Here is a 20,849-nt window from a genome sequence, read left to right on the forward strand (position 1 = left end):
TGCCAGTTAGAGATAATGTTGTTCTGTCCATAGTGTAAATAGAACATGTAATCGAAGGGCGAGTATTAATGTTCATTCAATTCTATACTGTTGGTGTCACTGAAATGCCAAAGATTTAAAAAGCTAGTCATGTGACCCAAAGAGCGTGTGACGTCATGAGAAAGATGGCCGCCTCTGTAGACGCAACGCTGGCCCACTGACACATTTTACTTCGAGGTTTGTGTAGAATACGCCGTTAAAAACAGCGTGTGTTTAGCCGCACGTCTCAGCGGAGTGTTGGAACAGCCGTGGCAGAGATGAAGACCTTCTGTGGGCGAGCCAACCCGACGACGGGAGCGTTGGACTGGGTGGAGGAGAGTGAGGAGTACGACTACCACCAGGAGATAGCCAGGTAGCTCCGAGCTTAGCATCACGGCGTGGAGAGAGGCTGCACGCTTTTGTAAAGCGACATTCATTATGACTGAAAATAATAACGAGAGGAATTTCCCCAGACAGTTACAAACGTCGCTTTCTGCTGCTGAAGCTAGTAGTGGAGCTTAGAAATCATTTTCAAAGTCTTCGGTTAGTTTCCCATGAGTGTTTGCGTTTGGCAACAAGCGAGCAAACTTTATTTTGACATTTTTGAATTAAAGTTATTCCAAGAACGTTGTACGCTGTCTGTCATACGTTCATGAATGTTGTTGCTGTGTGTGTGTGTGTGTGTGTGTGTGTGTGTGTGTGTGTGTTCTCATGTACATGTACAGTAATGTCTGCTCTGCATCAAGGATGGTTTGAGTTAAAACAGGTGACAGTCTTTTCTAACAAACATCTCTGAGAGGTATACCAACTGCTGTCCAACTGAACCTGCTGTCCTGTTGATCAGTTAAGCATTTCTGTCTGTCTTTCAGGTCCTGTTATGCAGATATGCTGCATGACCACGACAGGGTAAGCGTTCAACCTCCATGAACAGTCTGATAGTGATTTGAAAGCATGTTTCTGATGAGAAATTTCAGTTATTATCTCTGTGAGACTGTTGCGTGGTGGGAAGCCCTCAGGATGTAGGAGAGCTGGGTGGTGCCGCTGAGTTTCCTGAATCAATTTGATTGAGTTACAGTGCCAGTTCTGCTTGGGTGTCAAATAGACTCTGAGAGAAGTGATGCTGTAAATTGTACAAGGTTTCCTCTAAACAGATGCAGTATTAAAAATATGAATGTTTACACTAAGAATCGAAGTAAGTGTTTTTTTGTGGTTAAAATCTTAACCACAGGCATTTGTATTTCAACAAAGGAAAATGAGAGAAAGATGGTCATTCCAGTGTAGTTTTCTGAGTTTACAGGGTGCACTGAAGTGCGCTTACAATTTGTAAACCTTTCATTAATGTCTCTTTGGGATCGTCAACTGAAATCCAAAAGAGACAACACCGATAGGCACCAAAATGATTTCAGTACATTACAGCATCTTGCTCCTCTCCAGCACTGACACAGCTCATGTATTCTCCGCCTCCAGAATGAGAAGTACTACCAGGGCATCCGGGCAGCTGTAGCCAGAGTAAAGGCTCGAGGTGAGAAGGTCATCGTCCTGGACATTGGGACGGGAACAGGCCTCCTGTCCATGATGGCTGTCACCGCTGGAGCTGACTTCTGCTATGCAGTGGAGGTAGAGATGCTCTTCCTCTGTTTACTGGATGAGGGCTGCACACAGGGGGCAATATGTTCACATCTTTTCACTGTGTAGTATCTGCTAAAAACCAGAGACGAGCTTAAGAGTAACTTAACAGCAGGCTGGAAGGAAGTGATCTATTTAACTCTCTGGTTGAAAGTTTCAGACCTGTTTCATGTCTGTCTATTGCACCTGTAACCACACCCAACAGTGATGTCACGGGCTGCTGATGTTTACCTGTACATCACTGCAGCAAGGTGAGAAGATGAATCACTGTAGGTCCACATGATGAGATTTTCAGATGGTGTTACGTTACTCTTTAGTTGATTTGCGACAACATTTTTGCATGCATGCTAACTTTGCTAAAATGTTGAATGTGAAATGATTGGATTTTCGCTTGTCAAATTATTAGTTCTCTAAATGTTGTTAATGTTGTTAGTCAAATCATTAAATCTTTTCTGTCTGCTGTTTATCAGTTCATCAAAGAATCATTTTAGTGCTAACAGACTTTACTGTCTGAAATATAGGATAGAGCCCGACTGATATATTGTTTGGCCGATGTTATTGGCTGATATTAGCCTGTCACAGATAGATCGTACTGTGGTAAATGTTTGTCGGTATGTACCGATATGAAAAATAATTTTCTAAAGATTGTATTGCAAAAGAATGATAATTTATGATTATGAAATACCAAGTGAAGTTTGCAAAGCAAACTAGGCAATAAAATGTATTGTTAAACTGTAAAATAGCCTCCCATTATATTTCTGTGTTACAAGTGTTTGATAACCACATTCGCTTTATCAAAACTTTAAACAATTGTCTCTGTCTCTGTTGTGTCTGCAGGTTTTTAAGCCCATGGCTGAGGCAGCACAGTGCATTGTGAGGAAGAATGGCTTCTCTGAAAAGATCAAGATTATTAACAAACACTCCACCGATGTCACCGTGGGGCCAGGTCAGAGAGAGCGTCGCACAAACAGCACAACACAGCTGCACTATTTGAGTAAAATTGAAAAAAAAAAATGGGATTCACTGGAATTTTTGTCCTGTAAGCGGTCTGCAGACTAACGCATGATATTTGTAGTTGGTATGCTTGTGTTGATGAGCTGTGTGATTCACTACAGAGGGGGATATGCAGATGAAGGCCAATGTGCTGATCACAGAACTGTTTGACACTGAGCTGATCGGTGAAGGAGCCTTGCCCAGCTATGAACATGCTCACCAAAATCTGGTCCAGGTATGTGTGTGTTTGCTGAATGTGTTCACATGATGCATGAAGTGACATTAATCTGTATGTGTTTCAACTGTCAGGAACATTTTAGAATAAGTTTTGAACAGTCTGACTGGGTTCCCAATGGTACTTGAAATCCTTTAAAGTTTTAGAATTTTAGGTAAAAAGTCAAGGCCTTAAAATGTTGCTGACAGTGGGCATGAATACTGAATAGTCAGGGGCCATCGAAAGTGATTGAATTAATATATTTTGTGTAAGAACAGAAATCAAAGTTCTTTTGATATTTTTTAAATTGATACCTGTGAGCTTCTGTAAAGTCTGTTGGTTCTCACAAAGAAAACATCTGTGTTGTAAAAGTAATTAACCTTGATCCATGTTTCAAACTATGCTGTCTTGGGTCCCTAAGTTCAAGGGAATTGTACATGGATAGTCCTTGAAAAGTCTGTGATGTAGATGTTGTGGGATCACTGAATACAGTACAGACAGTTTGGATGAAGTGTGCAGTCTCCGTTGGGGTTCAGCTCTGTCTCCTTGTGTCCCTCCACCCTATAGAGGGGTTGTGAGGCGGTTCCTCACCGGGCCACCGTCTACGCCCAGCTGGTGGAGTCGGAGCTACTGTGGAGCTGGGGTCAGCTGCAGCCGATGGATGTGGAAGGCGCTCGTCTGCTCCCACCGCCCGACGTGGGCCGCTGTGCCGGAGCTCATTCAGTGTGTGACATCCAGCTGAGCCAGGTGTCTCCTCACAGCTTCACCCCGCTGGGTCCCCTCTGCACCATGTTCAGGTATCAAAGTGAGACCTCTCCTACTTACTGTTTTCTCTAAGAATCAGTGTTTCACATCTTGCTGTCCCCCCTCCTCACTCCTTCCCTCTCAGTGTGGATTTCAGTAAGCCAGTTAGCAGCGTGTTCAAGTCCCACTCCTCCCAGTTTGTGGCTCAGTCAGGCGGTCGGGCCCAGGTGGTCCTGTCCTGGTGGGACATCGACATGGATCCCGGCGGAAGCATTGTGTGCACCATGGCTCCCAGCTGGACATACCCACAGTCAAAGATGGCCCCGGTGAGTTACAGGCCACAATAATCTGATATCAGTCAGGCTCCCATCACCTCCTGCTCATCACTGTGGTGTGTTTCAGTGGCGGGACCACTGGATGCAAAGTGTGTACTTTCTGTCTGCGGAGAGGAGGGTGACAGAAGGAGAGGAGCTGAGTCTGACTGTCTGCCATGATGACTACAGTCTGTGGTACAGTCTGCAGTCTGACAGGTAACAACTCACAGACAGAACTCTGTATATTGTCTGTCTAACTTTAGAAGTGCTGCTAAGATCTGTGTCTCCAGCAGCACTGAACATAAACACAAACACTTGTTTGCTAACCACAATATGACAGGTGCAGCTCAGCACTGACTGCTTGAACTGGTAATGGGAATGCAAATCCGTGTGGCACAGTTTGAAGTGCTGCTCAGTAGCAACTCACAGGACCAAGAAGATCAATCAAAACAATCTAACCATGAGGTCAATTTAGCTGCTGTGGTGGAGCTTTTAGTGGAATCACATGTTCTTCCTTGTGACTGCTTAAAAGGATTTCAAGGAAAGTATTAGTAGTTATAAACAGTATTAATTGAACATTGAAGCCTATATGACCTACATAAGCAAAGTGCAAGCTGGCAGAATCAACCCAAACAAAAAGTTAATTGTAGTAGCTTTAGTATGGTCATCCTTTTCATTTCTGCAGTTATTAATTAGCTTAAAATATTCAAACCCATGTCCGTTTATTTTGAATCTTTTAACAGATGACTCAGACTTATGTAGCAGTGTAACTGTGGGATCAGACTACATGATGGAATGACCTGATCAGGAATTAAAATTAGTACTGTCATGCCCAACATGTGGGCTGCTATGTCCATGTTCCAAGTCAAGGCCAGAATGTATGACTGTCATACAGAAAGATAATGTGTTGTCTGTTCCAGGCATTATGCTATATTATTAGCTCTTCAGTGGTTCACTACATCCAAACATATGTATGTAACTGACAGAAGGAACAGCATTTTTTACATTTTGCTGTTTTTAAAGTGTATTTGGACTGATAGGAACTACGTGCCTCATTTAATTCTGGAAATCACTTAGCAAATCACAAAGGCACACATTTTTCTACTCAACACTTAAAACTGGATTTTCACCTTGAGGGCTTATCCCTCTAGAAACATGAATGTGCATCAAAGCTGTCTTTGTAGATGTCTGAAATATGAGATATCATTATCATTTAGTCTAACTGGACTAAATGGTCTGCATGTTAATGTCCTCAGCCAACAGGACCCGCAGACTGTTGCTTCTCCCTCTCGGCCATGTTGTACCTGCCAGGCTCACCTCGTTTGGACTCGGCCGCGCTTTGGTGAACTCAACGACCGAAGGCGTACAGAGAGCTATGTCAGCGCACTGCGCAGTGTAAGTGATGGCAGACCAGAGTCAGACCTGTCAGTGTATTAATGATATGATTGTTCTCTGATCACCTGCTGTGTTAACTCCAGGTTCTGAGGGAGGACAGTGTGTGTCTTGGTATCAGTGATGGAAGTCTGCTTCCTGTGTTTGCTCACATGCTTGGAGCCAAAAAGGTAATGTGACTAATTTTCTTTTGACAAACCAAATTACAACAGTGTTATTGACTTGTTTCTTTATTTTCTTGGCTGCTGCTTAGGTCTTCAGTGTTGAAAGTTCCCGAATGTCAAAGCAGGTTATTGAGCAGGTGAATGAGAACTTTTTTTATTGTACTATCTCATCTCTGAGAACCATCAGATGATCTTATATACTTTATAAACACAAAAACTCCGAACTTTGGCAGTTAAACAGATGCTGATGCTGCACTTTTTTCCCGCAGGTGTTGGAAGCCAACTCAATGAAAGGAGGTGTTCAGCTGCTGGAGATCAGGCCTGAACAGCTGACCAGTAATGATCTAGGAGCAGAACAGGTACTTTGGAACAAGACTTGAGAGATGTGCATTGCTGTCTGCCATGGTGACTCTGTGGAAAAGTTTGAAATGCCATGGCCTCCAGTAACAATTGATCAACACTTATTTTAGACAGTTAACACATGCATGATTGATGCATTGTTAAATTGAGTCAAACATTAAATGATGAAATCTGGGCAAAAGTCCCTCCCAAATGTAATGTGTGCAGTTTGGTAATCTAACTGAAGGTCAGATACATGGATGTCAGTGGAGAGTGTAAAACATATTTCTTCCAGATCTCTGTCCTGATGGGTGAACCGTACTTCAGCACCAGCCTCCTGCCCTGGCACTCCCTGTTCTTCTGGTACTGTCGGACCGCCCTGGCGAGCCTTCTCCGGCGGAACGCCACCATCCTGCCCTCCTCTGCCACACTTCACATGATGGCCGTAGAGTTCCAGGTGAGACAAATATTTGTTGCATATAGATTTTATGTCTTATGTGTTTTATGTCTTGTTTTTTGTCGTATTTCACAAGTATTGATTTTTAGTTTTGTGTTGGCCAGATGTATAAAGTCTCTTTGTGAGCAGACTGGACCGCCTCTTTATTGAGTTCAGTCCTGATTGGATAAAGTGGGCTGGGGATACCACAAGATGTCCTTTCATGGGGAGGAGAGACATGAGTTACTGACCAAACACTCTCAACTCAACAGTGACTACTGTTGGAATAAAGAGATGTTTAACACTTACAGCAGCTTGAATGCAAAGTTCAGAATGGCTAGATTTACATTTAAAATAATATAATGGTGTATGGTTATTAGCTACAGTTACTATTATTGAATGCTTTTCTTGTGATTATTAGGATTTGTGGAGGATACGAGCACCATGTGGAACCTGTGAGGGCTTTGATGTTTCACCCATGGATGAAATGGTCCAGGTAAAAATGAATGTGTCTTCATTTCTTTTAGCCATCAGTTCTTACTTCCGGAGTAGTCTCCAGACTGTATGATATTTCCATAATGGACAGGAATTGTCCTCATCAGAAACCAGAAACCATACAAGAAATTCAACCGAACATCAGCTACATTCACTGTTTACATATTTAAGTGTTATTTGTTCCCCTGTGTTTCCAAAATGACGTTAAATAATTATTATTACTACATCTGTCCCTTCAGCAATCTCTGGATTTCCGTGAGTCCCGTGAGGCGGAGCCACACCCTCTCTGGGAGTACCCGTGCCGAGCTCTGACCCAATCCACAGCTGTCATGACCTTTGACTTCACACAGTGTGTCCCTCAGGAGCCAATCATCAGCCAGGGCTCCCTGCCTTTCTTAAGGTACTGCATTTTCACTATGAGATAAGCCATATTATGGTCCATGGAACCACATTAACAAAAAAAAAAGTAATTTTTTTTAGGTATACATAACTTTACAAGCAGATAATGTAGCATGGTCAGATTGGATAGCTTGCGGCTAAATAATTGCTTTGTGGTACTGGGTTGAATGTGTTCAGACTTTGCAGGCCTTTTCTTGGCTAACACTAGTATTTGCTAACAAGCATGCCTAGAATCTGACCATTGCTTTGTTTCAGTGCACACATGAAGGAATCTCTTCCTCAACGGGGTGACTGTGTGACAAGAAAGCACATTCAAGTATTTTGAAATGTGAACAGCCGTATTCTCTTTCTTTGTGAGAGATTAGATGGTGACAGCACCAGCTAGCTCCCTCGTTTAGTGTTTGCTCACCTTAGAAATACACCTCCACAGAGGGACAGTGTGTAAGGAGGGCTTGTACTGTACCTCTATATGTTCTCTATGCAGTATTGCTAACATGTTTGAATGTCTGTTTCAGGATTGGTCGTTGCCATGGTGTTGCGTTGTGGATGGAATATCATCTAACTGATGACATCACTGTCAGCGCAGGTCTGATTGGGCCAATCAGTGAGCAGGTATCACAGCCAAGTTGCTCCAGAGTGTATTGTCAGTGTTAAAGAAGTCTTCAGTTGATGGCAGATTCTGACAGATTTGCTGTGCCTTCCTTGCAGGGAGAGTGTGAGTGGAGTCGACACAGGAAACAGGGAGTGTATTTTCTCAGGTCACCGTGGGAGAGCTCAGGTGACGGCAGGGCTGCAGTGTCTTACAACTTCACCTTTGAACCCAGTTCAGGAGACATTAAGATGGACTTCAGCATCGAGTCTCAGTGACGTGGAGTGAATGTGACTGAAGAACTGACTCTTGATGCTTTCCTCACGTCACTGTTTGCATTTCAGGCATTTTGGATTCATTTTTAACATCTGTGGTTCAGCCAATATAGTTTTATAGTTCTGACCAGAATTCCTTGTTTTAAGACTGTAGAACATAAAACTTGTCAGCCACATTTCAGAAGCTTAACAGTGAAAATCACAATGATGATAATAATAATAATAGGCTCTCCATACTTCTGGTGTAGTATTTATCAATTACTTAAACAAATGATCAACCAACCAAATCCATCACAAAGGTCAGTGTCACAGACTGGCTGATGGATGTTCAGTAACTTTGCAGCAATTTGGGATGCAAGATGGTGTGTGTGTGCGTAAGTAAGTAACTAACCTGTTAGGGTCACCACAGCCAAAAATATGAACTCAAACTCATCATGCACCAGAGACCACCAACAGGTTTTGTGAATTAATGGGTCACTCATCTAGCCAAGCCAAATGTCTTCTTACAGGAATGTTTTATAAAGTTTTATATTGGTTGTTCTGCGTTTGGTGTCTTTCTTGTCACATTTCCATGGAAGAAGTGAGATCATAGGGATGAGCAGAGCGCTGACATTACTGCTGAGCTCTTGAAATCTGTCAATGTTGGATACTGGATGTGCTCAGTCTTTTGGGGTGCTGTTATCCCAGCAGTGAGAGAGTCATGTGCTGATACGAACTGTGTGATTGTACCATCAATTGACTATAAGCCACTTGAACATTCTGTTAATTAAATGTGATAGCTACAAGCAAAGTGTGGCTTATGGCTATTGTATGCTGTTTTATGGATCCCCATGGGCTTAAACTGTGCGCCAAACATTATATAGTTTTTACTTTATACTCAATGTCAGCAGAAAGGTGTAAATAGAACTTCAAATTCAAAAAAACAGAAAACAAAGGCATTTTGGTGCTTTTTAGTACTTCTTAGAATCCCTACATCATTTTCATAATTAACAACAGCAGAAGGAAATTTGCAATATCAGTGCACTTTTTTAAAATTTCATTCAAATCTCACTTTTGCTCATTGTCATGGCTGCATTGCCAAACTAATTAGCAAAACATCAGTGAAGATTACTTGCTATAGCCATAGTAAATACATGAGGGCACCAAGTCATAAACAACACGATTGCTGTAATTTCAAACTGTGAATCCATCACACACACACAGGACATCTTACTGGGCAGACATCCCCATCACTTTTGCAATGATGCCACTGAAAAAATGGCTTTCAACTTTTCAACTCTTTTGCAGAAAGAATTGTGCATTGCGGGCTGGGCAAAAACAAGGAATGTAACATTTTGATTCATGGGCAGAATGATGTTTGAAATCTAGTGTTTCAGGCATCTGTCAATGTCTTGTTGTCCAGCACTATCTTCTCTCCCGGTTTGAACGCTGGCATGCCCAAGTATGGACAGCTGGCACATCGGAATGCATCGCCCAGGTAACACTGCCACAAATAAAATTAAATCTATTACTTCTTTACACTTTCAACAGGTTACTATGATGGGAGAGAAAATATGAGAAAACGTGCTAGAAGTTGATCAAAATATACTCACACTTCCGCAGGCAGATTTTGGCATATTTGTCGTTTGTTTTCCTTTACTCTCCTGCTCCAACTCCTCTGCAAGACCACATGTGCTACACAAACATACAACATCAACAAACAACATATGGTGAGAGGTAATGTTTAAATTTTCTCCAAAGTGCAGATAAATGTAAAATAAATACATTTTTTTCTGTTGCAGCTGCAATCAATAAAACATATTTCTGTCTATGATTTATAGATATTTGTGTGGTAACCTTACCAGTTCTTGCAGGCTTTCTTCTTCTTGTCTGCTCCCTCTCCACAGCTTGGCGCTTTAAGAGATGATGGGTCTGGTTTCTTCAAGTCCTCTTCATCCAGCAGAGCATCAGAGTCCACCAGATCCTATAGAGAAGGGAACCAAAGGGGGCAAGACTAAGTAAATGCTGGAAGCACAGTGTAGAGAGAAATGCTGGAATATATCCATGTGACTCTTAAAATATATGACCATAATATGTGAGGTGGTAGGCAGGCTTGGGGAGTAATGGATAACAGGATTACATAACTAGGATTCCAAAAAAGCGTGCAGTATTCTGGTAAAGCTACAGGCGGAAAAAATGTAATTAGATTACGATCATTACGAAATGGCATTACTAACAGGACTACTATTTTAAAAGAATAATATACTCGTCTGTAACCATGCACACACACGACAACGCTTCACAAGTCTCACACATCATCAGTCTGGTGCTGAGTGAAACTCAATATACAAGTGTAATCTTACAGAATACACACTCATTAATATTAAGCATTAACCATCTTATTTATTTTTCTTTTCACCACTCTTCATTTCATTCGTCTATGTTTGGTACTGAGGTTATCAAAAAGTAATGGAGAGAAATCAGAGCACTTTAAAATTGTGGTACTTGGATTATGTTACAGACTACATTACATTACTACTTTTAAAAAAAAAAAAAAAAAAAAACAGGCAATAAGTTAAAACTAACAAGCTTCCACATCGAGACGCACAAAGGAACAAAATCTATAACTCACCACATCGTCATCATCCATGTCATTGGCTGACAGCGTCCACATTTTGACCGTGTTGGGATCCAGAGCAGGTTTCTCTGCTGAAACCAAAGATGTTAGCGAATGTAAGCTTTACCCCAACTTTGACAACAAAACAAATGACAACAGCTGATGCGTTATATCAGTAAATACAAATACGCAACTCGGTGGCGATACATGTTATGGCGATACAGTTGAAAAGTATTGCCAACGCTATTGTCTGTGCAGAAGATTTTTTTAAATAAAAACCTACCTGGCTTGGGTGTCTTCTTCCCAAATGACAGTTTAATCTGACTGGATGATCCCACCTCAAAGCTGGGTTTGGAGGCAGAAATGCGAACTCTCGACAGCGTGTTTCCTTGGTAACCAGTGGTCGTCCTGAGGGAGCTCAATGCCTCAGGAGTCAGTTCTGTTTTAGTGACCTGGATGAGAAGAAGCAACAGTGTCCAAAGGGTCAAAAAGGATGAACCTAATGCAGGTCTTTACCCATATTCATGCAAGATTTCTTGAATTCGGTTGACCACTGGATTTCATTACTCATATTCTGGCCTTGACATTGTGGTTTGTAAATTGCAACACCTCCCTCAAGAGAACAATAGATCACAGAGCAACTGTAATTGCAGAAAATTTTCCACATAGTCATAGACACAATGGCATGTTTTAGGTTTTTATGAGCTCTGTGCCTGAACACACCAACTCACCTCATGGACTGACACAAAGCCTGATAACTTCAGAGCTGACATGAGCTTCTCAGCAGTCCTTACATTCTGTGTCTCAGCTCCTGGAGCACAGAAAGGAACACATTAGACACTTCATGACACAACAAGAGCCACATCCTCACCACTGCAGCATGGTCTACTTGTAAATAAAGACACTTGAAATGCAAGATACATTATATAAAGATTTATAGATAAGCAATGCAAATTTTAGTTATTCTAAAGACACTTTTAGGGGATTACAGCCAAATTAAACGTAAAGCCCTGTCACATTTTTTAATGTACTTTTTGAGTGTCAGTTTTTAACAAATCGTCTTTTCTTGTTTGAGCACTGCAGGTTAAGTATAATGGTATGTAAATACTGTATGTGGTCCTGTGCAGAGGTAACTTTTACATAGGAATATGGTTTTGCCAACAGGTAAGTGCAAGTATGAAGTAAACAGACAGTGTTGGGCACAGTAGTACATTTAAAGATTTGTAACATCAGAAATGTGGACGCAGAGTAGTTTGACTCACTTAAATGTAAATAAGTTTAAGACAGAAAAATTCAATAATATAAAAGGTGTGTGGCATTTAAGACCTCAGAAATGTATATTTAGGACCATCTAATGTCTTTCATGGTCTAATTTTTATTATTATCATTTTTTAAAATTGAATTCAAGCCATTTTTAAACATTTCAATAACCTGCAGACACCCTGTTACACAACTCCTCAGGTCAAGACTCTGCTCTTCACATACATCTGAAGATGAAAAATCATTCCTTTCAGGACAACAACGTAAACATATTCTCCAGTAAAGACAGATGGAGTAAAAAAATCAACCTATGTCAAACTGGGACGACTGTCTTTGAACAGAGGAGGTGGCCTACGACATTACCTATCACCCACCTATAATGTAGTACTATTCTCTCTCAGACAGCTTAACAACCATTCACACCTGGCCTCACCTAGTCCTAGCAACCTACATGACAAGTGGCCCTAAAAACTCAGAGCATTCCCACACAGCATTTAAAAGCCTGCAACTCCCCTCCGATTAGTTAGAACTCAAGAAACCTCTTGGATGCGAGGTGAAATGTCTTCAAGAAAATTAATCAAGTCCAGGTGTCTCTGATACAGCACTAAGAATTACCATGACCTGGATGACTGACAACCTTCATCAAAATGTAGAACAAAGCTTTCCGTTCTCACCTGTAACTGCTTCATCCAAAACCAGCTTCCCGCCTGGTTTGAGCACTCTGGCTAACTCTGCGAGAGTCTCTGAACTGTGGACGGAGGAGCTGTCAGCCAGAAGGCAAGAGAGCACACAGTCAAAGGTGGATGCTGAGTGGGATGCTGAGGAGAGAAGAGAGGATCACTTTACTCCTGACTTTTCAATTCCTGCACTCTCTGCAGAACACACTTCTCATTTCTGACAGCACCGTATTTATGACAACAGCATAAACCCCATCAATTACTGTACAATGGTGATGATAGAATGCTCTTCTGCGGGTATACTTTGTGACTCAGTCTTTTACAGCAAGTGCCTAGTATAACTTAAAAATCAGTCACTCACACATCAATAATCTTTCCATGTTCTCCATTGACACTCTGCCGTCTTCACCAACAATGGCCGCCAGTTCCTCTGCACGCTGTTTCAGGGCTGCTGGTGCTGAGGGCTGAGCCCAAACAAACAGCACCTTGTCTCCTGCTTTGACACCAAGGTCTGCCATGGATTCCTGGACAAAGAATAAATAGACTTGAAGTTATACTTACAACATACAGCCTCTCAGTCAGTTTGTGGATCATCTGAGAGCGAAGACACGTGTCATTACTGGACATGATCCAGTCAGACCAACAGAATGAAACAACTGACCAAATGAGTGACACTTTGAGGATACGTCCACGACCATATGTATTATAAGAACATGAATAAGCTCTCTTTATACACCCATGACCATGACAGCCTGTTTTAGCCACGATTCAAAACGCTCTCATGAAAACAGACGTCAGTCCAATGACAAAAATGACCTTGACACTATAGCGCAGCTAACCGAGCATAGTTACCGCGCGCTGCAATAATTACTAGTGTTAAATTATTTCCAAAAAAGAAACACTAACATGTGAGAACAGAGGACTGGTCTGGAAGCTTCGGCCTATTCATTTTTTTTTTAAAACCGAGACGTTTCTCGCATAACTTTAACATACTGTGATTAAATTATTATTTATTTCAGTTTTAGTCATAATAACTAATCGTTAGCGGATTAGCTTGTTTGTTGACACAGGTGGAATAACGCTGGCTAGCTTTAGATACAGCAAACGGCGTGACGCAGAAGACGCCGGTGCTTATCAAGTTTATATAGGCTGTTAAGACCGGGAAAGTCCAATAGACGACTAAAAACTAACAGAATTATACTTACGTTTTTATATAGTTGTTCTCAAAAGCTTTTGGTGGTCAAGTTATTTAAATGAAAGATTAGCTCAGTCAAATGTACTCCGTTCACCTCTTGGCGGATGTGTAATGTAAAGTTACACAAGGTAAGATACCTGTTTGCCGGTCAGAATTTTCAAAATAAGATCCTTATTTATGTGCTTTAACATTTTCAGTGTTCAAGGTATCCGGTAAAAAACAGCAGCTTGTATATTTTATGGATATAACAAAGTAATGTAAACTAATCATATCCCATTTATCAAAGTTGTTTCTTTCCCATTTACTCATATAGAAAGAAAGTTCCAAACGTGCCATCGTGGGTTTGTTTTTGTCTTATTCTTGCTAACTTGATTACTAGTCGCGGCAAAATGACGTAAGATTATCTAAAAAAAAAAAATCCTCCTAGTGCTGCTGAACATGGCGGCGCTGCTGAGAGGTCTACGTGCTGGAAGGGCACTTCGGGGGCTGAGCAGCGGTAAGACAGGACTGTTACGTTGTTGAGGCTGTGGGACTAAGAAAGGACAGCCTGGGAAGTCATTTGCTTAATGTTAATTGTTGCATGAAGTGAAAACCAGCCTGTGCTGTGTTGACGTTAACTATACCTGCCAAAGTCACTTGTCACAGAAGGTGACCATGGAGGACAGAACTGGGGCAACATTATGTGTGCTGTAGCTTTGAAATAAAGGAATTAGGTGGATAATTGTGGGTTGACGTGGTGCACGGTGTTATAGACCTCAACAGTTCAACATAAATGACATGGTAAACAAGTTGTGCCAGTGGGGGTGCGTCTCCTCTCTGGTTACACAAGTAGGCTAGCTATGTTTTTTTCTAAATTGACTATATATAGCATAGATTGTTGTTATTGGCACCGAATCAGAAGAAGCTAGTGACTGATTTTGATAAAGGACGCGGACCTATACATCATCCCTTTCTTTATTTCACTGTAGCATGGATCTTTCACTGTTCAGGGATTATAAACACTTTTACTGAAATCGATTTTAACCCACTTATAGAAACGGTGAATAATCTCGTACAGTCGTGACCAAATACTGGCACTGTATATTTTCAATATGTTCCCCCTGAAAGTTGATGAACATGTTTATTTGGTTTGCAGTGGAAGCAAAACAGATGACAGAAAACTAAATCTGGTCTCATGTCACATGGTAAACATACAATGTGCAGGTCAATATTATTGGCACCCTGAGGAGTTATAAGAAATAACTGAATACCAGAGAGGAGATCCCACTGTAATGTGTACACACGTGATATTTTGCAAGTGTCTGCATTATTCTGAAGGATTTAAGTCTCCATCGCTACTCATACTGAAATGCTACATACTCATGGGACACTATCAAGTAGTATGAATAGGCACTTTGCACACCAGGATCTGTGCCTTCTTCTAGTTTTACATATACTGCCTAAAACTTGTGTCTGTTATGCCTGGAGGAGAGCTATGACCCATAACCTGCGTGCAGTTTTAAGTGTTTGGGTGTTCTCTCTTCTTCAAGGTAATTACAACATAAGAGGCGCTCGGTCATTTATACAGACAAGTTGAATCTCAATCTCTTGATTTATGTCGCTGTTGTTTACCAAAACGAACAAAAGATAGCACTTAATGGCTTTATAGGTGGTGCAAGAAGAGGCCAAGGCAACAATCAAACATGTTCACACAAGGTGCGACTGATAATTCTTGCATCAGCTGCTAACTCAATGAAAAAGTGAGAATTCAAAAATGAATTTAAGATTTTGTGACAACTCAACAGGCTAAACGCATCCTGGAAGAAGAAATCCTATCTAATCTTGGAAGGTTTTGATAAAATTATTTATGTTTACACAGTGAAAGGTAAAAAAAAAAAAAAAAGGAGAAAGAAAGAAAGGACACAGTCAAACATGCAGAAAGTTCAGTGCTGCCTCTGGTACTGACTTGATTCCCTAAAAATGACATCATGGATTTTGATTTTGGTCTCTGTAGAAGATTGAAATCCAATCGAACGCCCCTGACATCATCAAGGAGTCATTTCCAAGTCACTATGAACAAAGTGCAAAGTCCCGATATTTTGTACCATGGATGTCCATGTTTTGTTGAGCTTGAGTCTTATTATAAATATTAGTTCCTTAGTTTACCTCCAACCAAATCCAGAGAAACTAATGAACATATTTCTCCTTCCAGTGGTGGCTGCACCCACTCCAACGACCCCCCAGTGCAGCAGCCTGAGACGAGGCTTCCACCGTGCAGCACTGAGGCTTCAGGACGAATCTAAATCTGACAAAACTCCCTCCTCATCATCCACAACCTACCATGAGCACTACCATGCTCCCCCTGCTGAACAGGACAACGCAGCAGCTTCCCAGGACGACTCAAAATGTGACCCAGCAGCTGAGCAGGAGGCTTCCAGGCCAAACACCAGGTTGGGCAATACAAAAGCACACAGAAAACAGTACACAATACATAGAAATGACCTGCAGGGCCTCGAAAGGTACAAAGACTCAAAATGACAAACTCATGTTAGTATGAGTACAAAGAAATATCCAGCTGCCCCCCTGTGCTGTATATCACATGTGATTATGTTATGCGAGGGCTGATAAGACTGAAGGGACTTCCTAGTTACTTCTGCAACAAGTGAACGAGCCACGGTGGAGGTTTTGTCACTTTTTCACCATCTTGCTTACTGAGTATTAAAGTTCAGTCACTCCCTGTTGCTTATTACCTAAAAGGGGGGAATTCATAAGATATGCACAGACTTCAGTCAAAAAGTGAACTAAACATACTTTATTCAAACTCAGCATAAACTTTCTAGTTTGGTCGAATCAGCTCTTCAATTTACAGGGTCATTCTGGCTCTGCACTAGGTTTTTGCTTGCTGCTGATGCCCGACTGTCTTTCTCCTCTGCTGCTATATCTCTTCTGTCCCTGCCAGCGGAATCTTCTCATCCCTGGAATCATAGTTCTGATTAGAGCTGCTGTAAATCACCTCTGTACTATAACTGAGTTTGTGGTCCAGGCAGCCTCTATTCAGCTAATGGGACCACTAAGCTCCATGGCTAACTGAGCTGCTCACTAACAGCAGCTAGTCACCATATCCAAAGATAACTACAGCAAATAGTATAGTAGCCAGCATATAGTGGTTATGCTGCCGCATATAGTTTTGAAGCTATCTCCAATTCTGGCCATTTCTCAAAATTACACTTTTTACTTGTGTCATGTTCTCTCTCTGTGCATTTTGTATGCTGAAACATGACTTTAATTTTTGTCTGTGGAAAGTTACCAGGACCAGAGCGGAGAGCAGGGAGAGGAATACGAGACAGAGGAGCAGCTTCAGGCTCGAATTCTGACAGCAGCTCTTGAGTTCGTCCCTCTGCATGGCTGGTCAATGGAAGCCATTGCAGCCGGCGCTGAGGTAAGCCGCAGTTCAAAGTTAGAACAGCTTTTGGGCAAACACAGCTAACAGTCAAGGCATGTAACGATACATTCTCTCTTTTTTTGAGATTCTTTGATGGCCAAACCATGTCTTATATTTTTTCCCGCTAGCTTCTCATATGACTGAAATTATTGTACAGTCTGACTCAGCTTGATTTAAATGTGTTGTGTTATTGTTGTGTTGGTGCCAGACGCTTGGCCTATCCTCTGCTTCCACTGGCATGTTCTATAAAGGAGCTGGTGACTTGGTCCTCCACTTCATTACCCAGTGCAACTCACAGCTGACAGAGATCCTGGCTGAACAACATAAGCAGGTCCAGCTGGGTCAGGCTGAGTATGTATAACATACACATACCTGCTGTCTAATTTCACTTCTCTCTTTAAATGGAATGTTGTAATTGACAGCTTTTTGATTTGACAACTGTATTGCAGAAAAAAGAAGACAGATGACTTTCTAAGAGATGCTGTAGAGATCAGACTGAGGATGTACATCCCCTACATTGAAACATGGCCACAGGTATAGTGTGGATGATGAGCGCTAGGAACACACTCCTGTGTCTGTCTTGTCATCTCTTTTTTTCAAAAGCCGAAAAGATATGTGATCCCTGACTCGGTGTGTCTGTCTTCTCAGGCGATGAGCATCCTTCTCCTTCCTCACAATATCCCAGACAGCCTGAAGCACCTTTCCACCTTGGTGGACGACATGTGGTACTACGCTGGAGACCGATCCACAGACGTGAGTGGATCTTATCACCCTCGATCCCCGCCCTCTTCTGCTCATACCTTCCTGTCCCCCTTTCATCACAGCCCTCACAGTATCAGGCCTGCCACCTACCAGGTTACTCGCCCACCAACACCTGACTCTGTCCCTTCTAACACCACATCCATAGAAAGGGCTCATTACTGATTTAAATTGCAGGTGCCCTTTAAAGATGTATATCTGTAGTAAAGTTGAATTGTTGTTGTAAGTCCATACTCAGTTTATATCAGGAGCAAATATAGTGATGAATTTAAGGGGTCAAACCAGATCTTGAAACCACAAGAAGTTTAAAAGAACGACTAATGACTATCAGCACTCCTTGGTGGGTTGCCATGGTTTGAGCCTGATAAATCACATCAAAATGTCCTCATATTGAGAAATAAAGGACTTTCAGTGATTCTCATAATATCATAATCTTATGTTGGGACACTTTATCATAGATTATCCTTAACATAGTCCGGTCTGGCTTCCTTTACTGTCTGATAGGGATGTTAGTGATGGTGGCTGTTGGTCAGACCTGGTGTTATCATCTGCCCTGAGTGACCCGATCACAGCTGGTCACTCACGACGCAGGTGTGAACTGACAGACAAGAGCTGTCCTCTTCTAATAGATTCATTCAGGACAGATGGTAAAACCAGCTCTGAACAGCCTGTCAGAGATTCAATATAACATCCAATTTAGTATGAGAATGGTTGTTATATTATCAACATATGATAATCAAAATAATGAACTTTTTTTTTCATTTTAGGAAGGAAAAAGTAATATAAAGATGGTCACAATTTTCTTCGATTTCTGTCTCTTTTCATTGCACCCCTTAACACACATTACATAATAACAGACTTGCCAAACTTGTGTGGATTAATGAATATTGCTATTTAAAACTAAGAGTAAGAGAACATAACTAACTCTGGATTGTGCATGTAGAAGTTAATACATTAAGTCGCAATTCACTAAGTCAACAAGCCTTCATCAGAGCACTATGAAAGCAGTAGATGGCAAAATGAAAAGGTAAACACGGGCCACTGTGCTGCAGCTTGTTATTATTTAAGGTAGCAGTAGTTGAGAAATGATGTGATAATACATTAACTGAGAGAAGTTTTTTTTCTTTCCTATTTTTTTGCATTGTGTTGTGTATTCTTCTGTACACGGTACTTGTTTACATTTTATTGCCAGGCACGTTAAGTATAAATTTAAAATCCTAAAATCTACCAAACCATTGCTATACTTTTCTATTATAGATGAACTGGTACACCAAACGGGCGGCACTGACGGGCATCTACAACACCACAGAGCTTGTAATGCTTCAGGACTCTTCTCCGGACTTCCAGGACACCTGGAACTTCCTTGACAACCGCATTCAGGATGTAGTCAACATGGCAGGCACCGCTAAACAGGTAGAGTGTTCGACAGCTAGAGCTGAACAAAGGGGTGAACTGCTGAAGTGTAGTCATGAAGGAGAGGTTCTAAGACTCCTTTTGATACTTCTGTAGGAATACTCACCTCTCTATGTTTTCTTAACTAACCTATTAGTGGAATAATACATAACTGACCTCAGATTAAAACAATGTCATCCTTAAATGCAAAAGAAAATTTGCACCTAAAAGATGAAGATATGTTGATAAAACACAAGTTCAGTATAACAAGTTTAAAATGAAGAAAGTGAAACAGATTCAGACGTTAACCTGTATATAAATGCCATCTGACCTATTCTGTCAATCCTATTTCATTATTTGTTCTGTAGGTGCAGTCGACTGGTGAAGCAGTGGTGCAGGGGCTCATGGGAGCTGCTGTTACAGTAAGTCTTTCCCTCATGTTCATTTATGTGCACCCTTCTTACCCTCCCTCCATTTTTTTAATGTAGACAGGCCGTTTAGTTATCTGTGCTGGTAATATAAAGGTTCTCCTTACGACAATGGTAAATTCCCCTGTCAGTGTAAACTGTGATTTTTCTATTCGAGTTTGACACTAGAAGGCTGTTTTCACATTCATTCTTCAAAACGTTTTTTTTTTTTTTTCTGTGCCCACTGAGCATAATTTGTGACGTTACAAATAGTTTTGTCTTGGTCTAATATTCAGGATACACAAGTTTGATGAGGAGACCTGATGCCTCCAGTGCACAGACACTAAGATTTTATCCATATGGTGTCAAGCAATTAAAATTTTTAAATAAAAAATATTTGCATATTCACAGATTCTGGAATTTCAAATGAAGGATAATGTGTAGAATTCCTTCAATAAATGTATACAGTGTTATACATTACATTTTTATGACGGGCTCTGCACTTTGCAAAATATGGTTTGTCTAAAAAATATGAAAAGTCATTTGGATGCATGTTGCTTATGTTGCCTTGTGTTTTACAGCTGAAGAACCTCACAGGATTGAACCAGAGGCGATGAAAAACATCTCTCATTCACAGTGATACTGACCATCTGGCTTGTGTCATGAGCTGAAGATCAATTTTCTTTTGCTCTTATTTCTGATTTACTGTATGAATCTGAAAGTATTGGATTTTGGCTTCCATCAGCAAGAGAAAACCATTATTTGCCACTGGCCAGGAGTCTTTCTTTGTGTTCACCTGTAGGACCAGTGGCTTTTGTTTCACTGTCCAATATGTCATCCTCCTGCTCAGTATAAAAGGACACAAAGATTTGTAACTTTGTTGTTTGACTTCAATAAAGTAATTATTATTGTATATTTAACATTTTTGTTTTTTCCAGTGATCTGGTTAATATTAAATTCTTAATCTACAATAAAGGTTGAACTCAGGCAGGGAACTCAATTAGCCGAGTTTGGGAGTTGATGGGCTCTATCATTCAAAAATTTGACCTGTTATTGAAAAAGATACTGTGACAATAAAGCATAAATGCTTTTTCACTGGGATTGTTATTTTATTAAATTAAATCCTCTCTAAATAAAATCTTGT

General features: G+C 41.0%; 3 protein-coding genes across 5 annotated transcripts; 2 read left to right on the forward strand and 1 right to left on the reverse strand.

Moving 5' to 3' along the window:
* Positions 1 to 147: 147 nt before the first annotated feature.
* prmt7 (protein arginine methyltransferase 7) lies at positions 148 to 8,535 on the forward strand. Its single transcript, XM_037106635.1, has 17 exons — positions 148 to 391; positions 888 to 924; positions 1,486 to 1,635; positions 2,482 to 2,590; positions 2,760 to 2,872; positions 3,419 to 3,648; positions 3,741 to 3,921; positions 3,998 to 4,125; positions 5,166 to 5,304; positions 5,388 to 5,471; positions 5,555 to 5,602; positions 5,735 to 5,824; positions 6,100 to 6,261; positions 6,662 to 6,736; positions 6,975 to 7,135; positions 7,650 to 7,746; positions 7,843 to 8,535. Exons 1-17 carry the CDS (start codon positions 297 to 299, stop codon positions 7,999 to 8,001), a joined length of 2,058 nt encoding a protein of 685 aa, XP_036962530.1. The 5' UTR covers positions 148 to 296; the 3' UTR covers positions 8,002 to 8,535.
* A 484-nt stretch (positions 8,536 to 9,019) lies between these two features.
* ciapin1 (cytokine induced apoptosis inhibitor 1) lies at positions 9,020 to 13,892 on the reverse strand. Of its 3 annotated transcripts, none has more exons than XM_037106639.1 (9): positions 13,737 to 13,892; positions 12,893 to 13,055; positions 12,529 to 12,672; positions 11,326 to 11,405; positions 10,878 to 11,046; positions 10,610 to 10,683; positions 9,840 to 9,961; positions 9,591 to 9,672; positions 9,020 to 9,481 (listed from the first exon to the last, which is right to left on the reverse strand). In XM_037106639.1, exons 2-9 carry the CDS (start codon positions 13,047 to 13,049, stop codon positions 9,371 to 9,373), a joined length of 939 nt encoding a protein of 312 aa, XP_036962534.1. In that variant the 5' UTR covers positions 13,050 to 13,055; positions 13,737 to 13,892; the 3' UTR covers positions 9,020 to 9,370. The 3 variants fall into 3 exon arrangements, with proteins under 3 accessions (XP_036962534.1, XP_036962532.1, XP_036962533.1); XM_037106637.1 differs by having other exon boundaries at positions 10,610 to 10,686; XM_037106638.1 differs by lacking the exon at positions 13,737 to 13,892 and adding an exon at positions 13,193 to 13,329 and having other exon boundaries at positions 10,610 to 10,686.
* Positions 13,893 to 14,068: 176 nt separating this feature from the next.
* On the forward strand, positions 14,069 to 20,806 carry coq9 (coenzyme Q9 homolog (S. cerevisiae)). The gene is made up of 9 exons (XM_037106636.1): positions 14,069 to 14,222; positions 15,918 to 16,155; positions 17,009 to 17,144; positions 17,356 to 17,498; positions 17,597 to 17,681; positions 17,796 to 17,900; positions 19,164 to 19,319; positions 19,667 to 19,720; positions 20,287 to 20,806. The coding sequence occupies exons 1-9, from the start codon at positions 14,165 to 14,167 to the stop codon at positions 20,320 to 20,322; spliced, it is 1,011 nt and encodes a 336-aa protein (XP_036962531.1). The 5' UTR covers positions 14,069 to 14,164; the 3' UTR covers positions 20,323 to 20,806.
* The last annotated feature ends 43 nt before the right edge of the window (positions 20,807 to 20,849 follow it).

Source organism: Acanthopagrus latus, chromosome 8 (genome assembly GCF_904848185.1).
Source record: "Acanthopagrus latus isolate v.2019 chromosome 8, fAcaLat1.1, whole genome shotgun sequence".
Classification (NCBI taxonomy): domain Eukaryota; kingdom Metazoa; phylum Chordata; class Actinopteri; order Spariformes; family Sparidae; genus Acanthopagrus; species Acanthopagrus latus.

Bases quoted from the DNA above. Each gene is read 5' to 3' on its own strand.
- prmt7 (XM_037106635.1), top strand. From the start codon at position 297: ATGAAGACCTTCTGTGGGCGAGCCAACCCGACGACGGGAGCGTTGGAC. The intron at 925-1,485 runs GTAAGCGTTCAA...CTCCGCCTCCAG, and splicing joins TGCTGCATGACCACGACAGG to AATGAGAAGTACTACCAGGG. The intron at 3,649-3,740 runs GTATCAAAGTGA...CTTCCCTCTCAG, and splicing joins CCCCTCTGCACCATGTTCAG to TGTGGATTTCAGTAAGCCAG.
- ciapin1 (XM_037106637.1), bottom strand. From the start codon at position 13,049: ATGGCAGACCTTGGTGTCAAAGCAGGAGACAAGGTGCTGTTTGTTTGG. The intron at 12,673-12,892 runs GTGAGTGACTGA...TTCTCTCCTCAG, and splicing joins CATGGAAAGATTATTGATGT to CATCCCACTCAGCATCCACC. The intron at 10,687-10,877 runs GTAGGTTTTTAT...CTTTGGTTTCAG, and splicing joins GAAGAAGACACCCAAGCCAG to CAGAGAAACCTGCTCTGGAT.
- coq9 (XM_037106636.1), top strand. From the start codon at position 14,165: ATGGCGGCGCTGCTGAGAGGTCTACGTGCTGGAAGGGCACTTCGGGGG. The intron at 17,145-17,355 runs GTAAGCCGCAGT...TGTTGGTGCCAG, and splicing joins CCATTGCAGCCGGCGCTGAG to ACGCTTGGCCTATCCTCTGC. The intron at 17,499-17,596 runs GTATGTATAACA...ACTGTATTGCAG, and splicing joins GTCCAGCTGGGTCAGGCTGA to AAAAAAGAAGACAGATGACT.